The sequence below is a fragment of the Clupea harengus genome, unplaced genomic scaffold, assembly GCF_900700415.2.
Source record: "Clupea harengus unplaced genomic scaffold, Ch_v2.0.2, whole genome shotgun sequence".
NCBI lineage: Eukaryota > Metazoa > Chordata > Actinopteri > Clupeiformes > Clupeidae > Clupea > Clupea harengus.
In genome coordinates, this window is record NW_024880502.1 from 10,001 (window position 1) to 22,500 (window position 12,500).

Genomic DNA, 12,500 nt, shown 5'->3' on the forward strand with positions numbered 1-12,500 from the left:
TGTGTGTGAAACAGAGAGAGAGAAAGAGAGAAAGTGTCTGTGTGTTTGAGTGTGTGTGTGTGTGTGTGTGTGTGAGTTAGAGAGACAATGAGAGATAACGGGTGTTTCTGTGTTTCTGTGTGTGTGTGTGTGAGTAAGAGAGAGAGAGAAAGTGTTTCTGTGTGTGTGTGTGTGTGTGAGAGAGAGAGAGAGAGAGAGAGACAATGAGAGATAACGTGTTTCTCTGTGTGTGTGTGTGTGTGTGTGTGTGTGTGTGTGTGTGTGTGTGTGTGTGTGTGTGTGTTTCTCTGTGTGTGTGTGTGTGTGAGTGTGTGTGTGAGAGACTCACCTCCTTCTCACCACAGATGTGACTAACAGTGGAACCAGAGGCGGGGCTGGAGGCGGGGCCTATCACAGAGACCACCCCCTTGGGCAGGACCTGGCACACTAGGAGGAAACAAACCACCCGTCATACAGAGACCAAAGCAGCTAACGCTAACACTTTACATCACAGCACAAGAGAGCAGCTAACGCTAAAGGTGCTTTACATCACAGCACAAGAGAGCAGCTAACGCTAAAGGTGCTTTACATCACAGCACAAGAGAGCAGCTAACGCTAAAGGTGCTTTACATCACAGCACAAGAGGGCAGCTAACGCTAACACTTTATATCACAGCACAAGAGGGCAGCTAACGCTAAAGGTGCTTTACATCACAGCGCAAGAGAGCAGCTAACGCTAACACTTTACATCACAGCACAAGAGAGCAGCTAACGCTAACACTTCACATCACAGCACAAGAGAGCAGCTAACGCTAAAGGCTAACGCTAACACTTTACATCACAGCACAAGAGAGCAGCTAACGCTAACGCTAACACTTTACATCACAGCACAAGAGAGCAGCTAACGCTAAAGGTGCTTTACATCACAGCACAAGAGAGCAGCTAACGCTAAAGGTGCTTTACATCACAGCACAAGAGTAAAAGTGCTTTACATCACAACAAAAAATAAAAACAGTAATATTAGACCCCCAATAACAAACAAAGATAAATCAAGCAATCCAAGGGACATAAAACAGGGAAGATCATAGAAGTTAAGGAAGAAAACAACTTAAAAATAGTTAAACATGTCCTCTGAGCCCACCTCTCTAATAGCCTGCTTTTGATTGGGTGTTCCACAGGTTAGGAGCCCACCTCTCTAATAGCCTGCTTTTGATTGGCTGTTCCACAGGTTAGGAGCTCACATCTCTAATAGCCTGCTTTTGATTGGGTGTTCCACAGGTTAGGAGCCCACCTCTCTAATAGCCTGCTTTTGAATTGGGTGTTCCACAGGTTAGGAGCTCACATCTCTAATAGCCTGCTTTTGATTTGCTGTTCCACAGGTTAGGTGTGTAAAGTTTTGGGTTCAGGATAATCTTGGAAATGTAAAGACAATGTCTCTCAGAGCTACGGTACTGGGCCTATGAGAGTTAGGCTTTTTCACACCACTAGTAGCCGGGACGCCTTGGTTGATGGTCCGATTGGTTCTTGTCATTGTTGATATTCTAAGAGGAATTACTGGTAGTCAACTCCCAAACACACGGAAATGGTTGTTTCTATCATTCCATGTCGTATTGGAGTGCAAATGCAGAATCACATAAAGTATCCCGTCTCAATCACGAGGGACAGAACCCGTCTCAATCACGAGGGACAGAACCCGTCTCAATCACGAGGGACAGAACCCGTCTCAATCACGAGGAACCCGTCTCAATCACGAGGGACAGAACCCGTCTCAATCACGAGGCACAGAACCCGTCTCAATCACGAGGGACAGAACCCGTCTCAATCACGAGGGACAGAACCCGTCTCAATCACGAGGGACAGAATCGTCTCAATCACGAGGGACAGAATCACGAGGGACAGAACCCGTCTCAATCACGAGGGACAGAACCCAGAACCCGTCTCAATCACGAGGGACAGAATCACGAGGGACAGAACCCGTCTCAATCACGAGGGACAGAACCCAGAACCCGTCTCAATCACGAGGGACAGAACGCGTCTCAATCACGAGGGACCCGTCTCAATCACGAGGCACAGAACGCGTCTCAATCACAGAACCCGTCTCAATCACGAGGAACAGAACCCGTTTCAATCACGAGGGACAGAATCACGAGGGACAGAACCCGTCTCAATCACGAGGGACAGAATCACGAGGGACAGAACCCGTCTCAATCACGAGGGACAGAATCACAAGGGACAGAACCCGTCTCAATCACGAGGGACCCGTCTCAATCACGAGGCACAGAACGCGTCTCAATCACAGAACCCGTCTCAATCACGAGGAACAGAACCCGTCTCAATCACGAGGGACAGAATCACGAGGGACAGAACCCGTCTCAATCACGAGGGACCCGTCTCAATCACGAGGCACAGAACGCGTCTCAATCACAGAACCCGTCTCAATCATGAGGAACAGAACCCGTCTCAATCACGAGGGACAGAACCCGACAGAACCCGTCTCAATCACGAGGGACAGAACCTGTCTCAGTCACGAGGTACAGAACCCGTCTCAATCACGAGGGACAGAACGCGTCTCAATCACGAGGTACAGAACCCATCTCAATCACGAGGGACCCGTCTCAATCACGAGGGACAGAACTCGTCTCAGTCACGAGGCACAGAACCCGTCTCAATCACGAGGGACAGAACCCGTCTCAATCACGAGGGACAGAACCCGTCTCAATCACGAGGGACAGAATCACGAGGGACAGAACCCGTCTCAATCACGAGGAACAGAACCCGTCTCAATCACGAGGGACAGAACCCGTCTCAATCACAGAACCAGTCTCAATCACGAGGGACAGAACCCGTCTCAATCAATCACGAGGGACAGAACCCGTCTCAATCACAAGGGACGGAACCCAACAGAACCCGTCTCAATCACGAGGGAATAACTGTGGATCATCAGGACGCCGCCAACTCAGATTAGATCAGCTGTCATACTGAGAGTCTCCGTGCAGCTGGTAGATATCCACCTCCACGCGTGCTCGTGACCGCCCCTGCATCATGCTGTGTGTGTGTGTGTGTGTGTGTGTGTGTGTGTGTGTGTGTGTGTGTGACTCACTGATTTCAGTGGTGTCGTACTGAGAGTCTCCGTGCAGCTGGTAGATATCCACCTCCACGCGTGCTCGTGACGGCCCCTGCATCATGCTGTTGATGTTCTCCCGTGCCAAAGCCAGAGCCAGACGCTCGCCACGCCCACACTGTGACGGGTCATCAAGGAGCGCCGCTGGAGAGGACAGGAGAGAAGTGGAGAGAGGTTTTATTATGTGTGGTGTGTGTGTGTGCGGTGTTTGTGTCTGTGTGTGTCTGTGTGTGTGTGTGTGTGTGTGTGTGTGCGTGTGTGTGGTGTGTGTGTGTGTGTGTGTATCTGTGTGTATGTGTGTGTGTGTGTGTGTGGTGTTTGTGTGTGTGTGTGGTGTGTGTGTGTGTGTGTATGTGTGGTGTGTGTGTGCGTGTGTGTGTGTGTGGTGTGTGTGTGTGGTTTGTGTGTGTGCGAGGTGTTTGTTTGGTGTGTGTGTGTGGTTTGTGTGTGTGTGGTTGTCTCTCACCCATCCGTACGGTAGGCACCAGTGGGGTCTGGCTGAGAGACTGGTGTGCTATGGTCAGTAGCAGGACAACCAGGAAGTGAATCGACAGCAGCAGAGCTGGCAGAGCCGGCATCTTCTACTTCTCCTCATGGAGAACAGTCTTCTGGCTGCCTGTACTGCCACCTGCTGGACCAGAGGACCAATTACACAGCACCTTTCATCTCCCAGTGAGGACATGACAAATAGTTACGGATCACAAGAGGCAAGGGGGGGACCTGAGTGTGTGTGTCTGAGTGTGTGTGTGTGAGTCTGAGTGTGTGTCTGTGTGAGTCTGAGTGTGTGAGTTTGAGTGTGTGTGTCTGAAAAGAGTGAGAGAGAGGGAGGGAGGCAGAGACAGGGGGAAAAAGTGAGAGAGAGGGAGAGAGAAGGATGAAGCGTAGTGAAAAGGTCCTGGTGTGTGTGTGTGTTTGCTTGTGTATGTATGTGTGTGTGTGTGTGTGTGTGTGTGTGTGTTTGCTTGTGTGTGTATGTGTGTGTGTGTGTGTGTGTGTGTGTGTGTGTGTGTGTGTGTATATGGTTGTATGCATGTCTATAACAGTGGCGTGCTTGTAGAGGAAACTTTGTGAGGGGAACATTTATGTGAGGAATGGGCCTCATTGTGGGTTTCTAATAGCACAGGTGTGTGTGTGTGTGTGTGTGTGTGTGTGTGTGTGTGTGTGTGTGTGTGTGTGTGTGTGTGTGTGTGTGTGTGTTTGCTTGTGTATGTATGGGTTTCTAATAGCACACTGTGACATAGCAGCAGCTGACACTAACCTATACTTATCTCACTCCACAATCAACTCACACACACACACACACACACACACACACTACACTTACTCATGGGCACCAGCCACTCTCTCTCTCTCTCTCTCTCTCTCTCTCTCTCTCTCTCTCTCTCTCTTTCTCTCTCTCTCACTCTCACACACACACACACACACACAACACACACACACACACACACACTCCCACACACACACACACACACACACACACTCCTCATGGATTGGCAGAGCAAGGAGAGGAAGATGTACTCACGGAATGAAGCAACCAACATCAGCAGCGGGAGTGATGGTTGCCGTGGTGATGGGAGCAGTTGTAGATGGAGAGCTGGAGAAGGGAGGGGGGGGGGGGGCAACACAGGGTTGATTTGTTTTTTGAGGGGGGGGGGGGGGGGGGGGGGGCACTTTAGCCTTGATGTGCAGTCAAGAGGTTTCAGCTAAATGGATAGAGGACAAAACAAATCTGCCCCCTCTAGATTTCTCTTTCTCTGTATTCTTTCTACCCTGTCACTCTCAGGCTTCTCACTGCCCAGACCCTACTGCTCTGTCACACACACACACACACACACACACACACACACACACACAGTTATTGCTCACTCTGTAACACACAGGCTGTCATTCTTTTAAATACATACATACAGACATAAACTCCCGGTGCAGACGGCCTGTCGCTGTAGTTTACACACACACACTTGGACACACACTCACAAGCAAACACACTCAGACACACACTCACAAGCACACACACACACACACACTTGGACACACACTCACAAGCACACACACACACACTGTCAGTTCTCCTCTAATAGGGACTTAAAGGCTTTGGACATGGGACTCGGACACACACACACAAGCACACACACACACACACACTCGGACACACACACACACACACACAAGCACACACACTTTGGGACTTCAGTTTAGCAGGGCCATCTCTCCCTCACATCCCCTCTCTCTCTCTCTCTCTCATGACTGGGCTCACACACACTCACAAGCACACACACACACAAGCACACACACACACAAGCACACACACACACACACACTCAGCACTATACACACACTCACAAGCACACACACACACACACTCAGCACTATACACACACTCACAAGCACACACACACACACTCAGCACTATACACACACTCACAAGCACACACACTCAGCACTATACACACACTCACAAGCACACACACACTCGGACACACAATCACAAGCACACACACACTCGGACACACACTCACAAGCACACACACACTCGGACACACACTCACAAGCACACGCACACTCGGACACAGACTTACACCTGTGCCGAAAAAAAGAAAGCAAGATAATTAGGATTTGATGAAGGAAGTGGTGGATTTTGTCCCTCTCTCTTTCTCTTTCTCTCTCTCCCTCTCACTTTCTTCCTCTGACTCTCCTCTCCAGATCTGTCCTTGCGTGCCTCTCTCACACACACACACACACACACACACACACACACACACACACACCTCTCTCTTTCCACTGTAGTGAGTTCACTTCAAGGCTAGAATGGGGTCAGCAGGGAAAGAGAGAACAAAAACCCCAAAACACACACACACACACACACACAGGTCTTCACGATACTTCAGTAGTCTCCACAGATAGAAGGTTTTTGGCAGTCATTTAGAATTCCTCGTGAACCCAGGTAGGAATCCCATGAGAAAAACAGAAGCAGAACGGCTTAGTTCCATCCGTGCATCTCCAGAACTCCATGTCCCATGGTGCCCAGGAGCTGTGTCCAGTAGTTCAGGAAGTCTGGTGTATCTCCTCAGTGAAAGTCCCTTGGCCCGCAGGAGGCAGTTACCTTCCAGCTAGGCGTTAGCACAGGCAGAGTTAGCCTGAGTGATCCGCTAGGCGTTAGCACAGGCAGAGTTAGCCTGAGTGATCCGCTAGGCGTTAGCACAGGCAGAGTTAGCCTGAGTGATCCGCTAGGCGTTAGCACAGGCAGAGTTAGCCTGAATGATCCGCTAGGCGTTAGCACAGGCAGAGTTAGCCTGAGTGATCCGCTAGGCGTTAGCACAGGCAGAGTTAGCCTGAATGATCCGCTAGGCGTTAGCACAGGCAGAGTTAGCCTGAATGATCCGCTAGGCGTTAGCACAGGCAGAGTTATCCTGAGTGATCTGCTAGGCGTTAGCACAGGCAGACCTCAGTACCCCATGGGGCACTAGATGCTGGGCATTAGGATCAGTGGTTCTGGGGCCTCGGTCCTGAGAAGAGACATCAAACCAGAGGGGTCATTCCATCCTGTGTTGCCCAGATGTTTAAGGCACATAATGGGACTATGACAACGGGTTCCCTGCTCTTCATATGTGCCCTCCCAGGGTTCTCTGTTCCCTGCTCTACACATGTGTGCCCTATTTCCATGTGTTCTATTTCCGTGTGTTCTATGTTCCCAGCATCTTATGTTCCCAGGGTTCTATGTTCCCAGGGTTCTATGTTCCCAGGGTTCTATGTTCCCAGCATCCTATGTTCCCAGCGTCCTTTGTTCCCAGGGTGTTATGTTCCCAGGGTGTTATGTTCCCAGGGTTTTATGTTCCCAGGGTTCTATGTTCCCTGCTCTACACATGTGTGCCCTATTTCCGTGTGTTCTATTTCCAGGGTTCTATGTTCCCAGCGTCCTTTGTTCCCAGGGTGTTATGTTCCCAGGGTTCTGTGTTCCCAGGGTTTTATGTTCCCAGGGTTCTATGTTCCCTGCTCTACACATGTGTGCCCTATTTCCGTGTGTTCTATTTCCAGGGTTCTATGTTCCCAGCGTCCTTTGTTCCCAGGGTGTTATGTTCCCAGGGTTCTGTGTTCCCAGGGTTTTATGTTCCCAGGGCTCTATGTTCCCTGCTCTACACATGTGTGCCCTATTTCCGTGTGTTCTATTTCCAGGGTTCTATGTTCCCAGCGTCCTTTGTTCCCAGGGTGTTATGTTCCCAGGGTTCTGTGTTCCCAGGGTTTTATGTTCCCAGGGTTTTATGTTCCCAGCATCCTTTGTTCCCAGGGTTCTATGTTCCCCAGCTCTTTATGACACATAATGGGAACCTGAATAAGTCTGTATTGACGTAATATGACATGGGCTGTTGTTGTGTTTATATAGCCTTGTTCCAATAAAACACTAGATCAGTGGTTCTTAACCTTATTGGAGGTACTGAACCCTACAAGCTTCATCAGTGCATTCACCGAACCCTTCGTAATTGGAAAAATAAAGTATGATTTCTTCAAAAACATAGGTATATATAAAAACGGCCCGACATTGCTAGTGTGAACCGGGCTATACTGTGTGTGTCTTGACCCCTACCGAACCCCTGAGAGTGACTCAACGAACCCCTGGGGTTTGATCGAACCCAGGTTAAGAACCACTGCACTAGATGATCTTATTTTAACTTAAACGGGTGACCTGAACACAATAAAAGGGATATTGTTTATATTATTGATATATACAACAGAATATTAACCTGGGAAACGCACACACACAGAGACACACACAGACACACACACACACACACACACACACACACACTCACATTATCACACACACACACACAGACACACACAGACACTCACACACACACACAAACACACACACACCACACACCACACACACACACACACCCACACACACACACCACACACACACACTCACACACACACTCATAGTATCACACCCACATGCACACACACACACACACTCATATTATCACACCCACATGCACACACACACACACACACACACACACACACACACACACACACACACTCATATTATCACACACAGAGAGATGCCAGCTAGACCAGCGCTGGTTACAGGATCTGGGCCAGACGCAGAGGGGGTGACCTTTAACCTCTGAGAAAACACACAATCAATCAAAACCCACAGGTGTGCTAGCATCCACACACACACACACACACACTATGGTTCATGGTACTGTGATGCACTTACGAATACACACACACACACACACACACACACAGAAATGAGGGCAGAGATGTCTTTGTATTAGTGGGGGAGAGTCTTAATCAAAAGCGGTGCTGTTATCATCTGCGTGCATGTGTGTGTGTGTGTGTGTGTGTGTGTGTGTGTGTGTGTGTGTGTGAACACTTATACACACCTACACAATCCTACAGAAATATGAAAATCTGTTCGACTCAGCAATTTCACTAAAATAGCAGAGACTATCATGGTGTCATGCCAGACATAGAGATGGAGAGAAGGAGAGAGGGAGATAAAAGACGGGGAAAGAGGGAGAGAAGGAGAGAGGTTTAATACTCCTTTATTAAACCACTGAATTATAATTAAAGTACGTGAAATGTCTAACCAACGAGATTTACACCATTACATTAATAAAAGAAAAAAGGAAAAGCTCAGCTCCTCCCTCTCCCACTTTGATAATAAGCAGATTCAATCGCCATGCAACCAGCCACCATTCCCTTCCCTCCGCCACCATTCCCTTCCCTCCGCCACCATTCCCTTCCCTCAGCCACCATTCCCTTCCCTCAGCCACCATTCCCTTCCCTCAGCCACCATTCCCTTCCCTCAGGCACTCAAAAAACTGTAACGCAGCTCTTAAAGAGGGGGACTGTACAGTACTGGTAGTGCTGGGTTATACCAGAGTGGCTCCTCTCCCACCCACATCCTTGGTGTAATGTCAGGGTAAAAAGAGGACATCCCAACGAGCTCTACCGAGCTTAAGTCCATTACAAAAAGTTTCCTGTCCAAACTAAGTCCAGCTGTCCATTCTCAGGAGAGCACCGGCAGGCTGTGCCCAGCCTCTGTGCCCAGCCTCTGTGCCCACCCTCTGTGCCCAGCCGCTGTGCCATACAAGAGCCTCTGGGCAGCCTGCAGTGTAAAGGCTGCAATCTCCTCCTGACGTCCATAAGGCCGTGGCCCCTTCCTGAACAGGTAGATATGAAACAGCTGCTTTCAGCCAGTGCTGGCCCAACTAGAAAGAGTCAACTATCTTTCACTGGATTTCATCCAACAGAAAAAAGCTTCACCTTCAGGGATATAAATAAACCCGAAAGCCATTAGTGTGTTAAAGAGATACAAATGATCAACTCTAATCAAATCAAAAGCTTTTCCAGTCTAAGGCTAAAGACCATAAACCTGAGCCAGTTCTAGCCAAGTCATGAATGAATCAAAAACAAACAGTCTTTGATAGATCTATCTTCGGTACAGTAAGACTGATCCGTACGAGTTATGGTGTCCCTGTGTTTATTAAGTCTGTTAGACAAAGCCTTTGATCGAATCTTATAATCAGTGCATAGCAGGGCCACAGGTCTCCAATCGGCAAGAGTGTTAGAGCCACTCGCCGACAGCTCTGAGAAAGAGAGCCAACTCTGATCCACTCTTGCAGTACTTCAAAAAAAGTCCTTCCCAATCAAACCCCAAAGGTCCTTGTAAAAAATCAGCAGGGAGGCGGGCTGTGCCAGGAGCTCGTCCAGGAGAGAGTGGGAGATGCTGCAGGACTTCGTCCAGGAGAGAGTGGGAGATGTGCCAGGAGCTCGTCCAGGAGAGAGTGGGAGATGCTGCAGGACTTCGTCCAGGAGAGAGTGGGAGATGTGGCAGGACTTCGTCCAGGAGAGAGTGGGAGATGTGGCAGGACTTCGTCCAGGAGAGAGTGGGAGATGCTGCAGGACTTCGTCCAGGAGAGAGTGGGAGATGTGGCAGGAGATCGTCCAGGAGAGAGTGGGAGATGTTGCAGGACTTCGTCCAGGAGAGAGTGGGAGATGTGGCAGGACTTCGTCCAGGAGAGAGTGGGAGATGTGCCAGGAGCTCGTCCAGGAGAGAGTGGGAGATGCTGCAGGACTTCGTCCAGGAGAGAGTGGGAGATGTGGCAGGACTTCGTCCAGGAGAGAGTGGGAGATGTTGCAGGACTTCGTCCAGGAGAGAGTGGGAGATGTGGCAGGACTTCGTCCAGGAGAGAGTGGGAGATGTGGCAGGACTTCGTCCAGGAGAGAGTGGGAGATGTGGCAGGACTTCGTCCAGGAGAGAGTGGGAGATGTGGCAGGACTTCGTCCAGGAGAGAGTGGGAGATGTGGCAGGACTTCGTCCAGGAGAGAGTGGGAGATGTGGCAGGAGATCGTCCAGATATCCTCCTGGATACTCCATACTCTCTATGCCCTCAGCAACATAAAATAAGTCTGTATAAAGATGAATTGCCGACCTCCGCATGTTTGTGAAGTGTCGCCATCAGGAGTTTTAAGACTGATCATTTTTTATCCTGCCCAGTTGTCTTCTCCAAACAAAACAAAAATGAGATAGCCCATTAGTATCTCTCAATGTGGTGAACCTGCCCCTAATTAAAGCCCCTTTAGCTTCTTCCTGCCTCTAATTAAAGCCCCTTTAGCTCTTTCCTGCCCCTAATTAAAGCCCCTTTAGCTCTTTCCTGCCTCTAATTAAAGCCCCTTTAGCTCTTTCCTGTAAAAAAGACTTCAGTTCCGGCTGCTTTAGATTGAAGGTTAGGGTTAGCTACGGGCCTGGGCTGTTTCAACCACTAGAGGAAGAGACATCACACCAAGGATGTGGGTGGGAGAGGAGCCACTCTGGTATAACCCAGCACTACCAGTACTGTACAGTCCCCCTCTTTAAGAGCTGTGTTTGTCCGGGACGGCAGAAAGACACATCTAAGCTTTTGGTAGACTCATTCAAAAACATAAACACTTGTCTCCTAAAAGACAAGACATGTTTAGAGCAGGGTTCATACAACCCAATGGCATCACTGTCATCACTGGGAAACTTTCCATAATGAGACAGTTCTCTTCTGATTGGCTCATCGCAGATGAAAGGCGGAATGTTAAATGAAACCGTTCTCTTCTGAAACGTTTAAAATTGTAATTTTTGTTGCTGGCCAAAAGACAAAGGCATCACAGGAATGAAAGCGTCTCTCAATTACTTCACACGCCAAACTTTCTCTTTTTCAGAAAACGACAACGACTTTAGGGAGAAGGAAAGAGGAATAAGGGTTTAGAGAGAGAAGGAGAGGGAGAGAGAGAAGGAGAGAGAGGGATAAGAGAGAGGGAGATAAGGAAAGAGGGGGATCAGAGAGAGAAAGAGAGGGAGAGAGAAGGAGAAGGGGAGAAGAGAGAGGGATCAGAGAGAGAGGGAGATAAGGAAAGAGGGGGATCAGAGAGATGAGGAAAGAGAGAGAGTGAGAGAGGGAGAGAGAGAAGAAGAGAGAGGGATAAGAGAGAGGGAGAGAAGGAGAGAGATGGATAATAAAGGACGGTAAGGATGCCAACTGTTAGCATTTAGCCATTAGCAGCCAGTCAGAGGCATCAGGCTAAGCAACAGGGCTCTCTCTCTCTTTCCCTCTCTCCCTCTCTCTCTCTCTCACTCTCTCTCTCTCTTTCCCTCTCTCTCTCTCTCACTCTCTCTTTCCCGCTCTCTTTCTCCCCCCCTCTATCTCCCTCTCTCTCTCTCTCTCTCACACACACACACATATTTGTCTGATTATTGTTTTCACAGCAGCATCCCAGAGAAGGAATGAAGACAGAAGATAAGAGAATGAGAAGAGGAGAGGAAGAGAAAAGAGGAGGAGGAGATTGAGAAGAGGAAAAGAGAAGAGATGAGAGGAGGATAGGAGAGGAGATGATAGGAGGAGGGGAGGGGAGGAGAGATAAGAGGAAGAGAGGAGAAGAGATGAGAGGAGGATAGGAGAGGAGATGAGAGGAGGAGAGGAAAGGAGGTAGGAGGAGATGAGATAGGAGGGGAGGAGAAGAGAGGAGAGGAGGAGGGGAGCAGAGGAAAAGAGAAGAGAAGGGGAGAGAAGAGGGGAGATAGGAGGAGGGTAGAGAGGAGAAAGGAGGCAACAGAATTGAACTCAGATATATTCAGACAGTTGGAAATAAAGAGGTGAGAAGAGTGTGTGTGTGAGAGTTTGTGTGTGTGTAGGGTTAGGGGTTAGGGGTTAGGGGTTAGAGTGAGGGTGGAGGAGCAGAGACCGATGAGGACAAGTCAATCAGGGATGACTCCGACACTGGCACACAGACACACACATATCACACACACACAGGCACACTGGCACACAGCGGAGACAAGAGAGCGAAACTGAGACGGTAAAAATCAAAATCACCATCTTTAATACACACAGACACACACATATCACACACACAGACAC

At 49.1% G+C, this 12,500-nt stretch overlaps 1 protein-coding gene across 1 annotated transcript in view; it reads right to left on the reverse strand.

The window, feature by feature from the left end:
* LOC105890549 (glutamate receptor ionotropic, kainate 5-like) overlaps window positions 1–12,500 on the reverse strand; it is a gene marked incomplete at its 3' end in the record, with an annotated part of 23,521 nt that overhangs the window by 9,863 nt on the left and 1,158 nt on the right. Inside the window, exons 3-6 of the mRNA XM_042707110.1 lie at window positions 4,622–4,693; window positions 3,566–3,727; window positions 3,079–3,243; window positions 329–426 (exon numbers count right to left, since the gene is read on the reverse strand). Coding sequence (XP_042563044.1) covers window positions 329–426; window positions 3,079–3,243; window positions 3,566–3,677 — 375 coding nt within the window. The remainder of the gene's footprint in view (window positions 1–328; window positions 427–3,078; window positions 3,244–3,565; window positions 3,728–4,621; window positions 4,694–12,500) is intronic.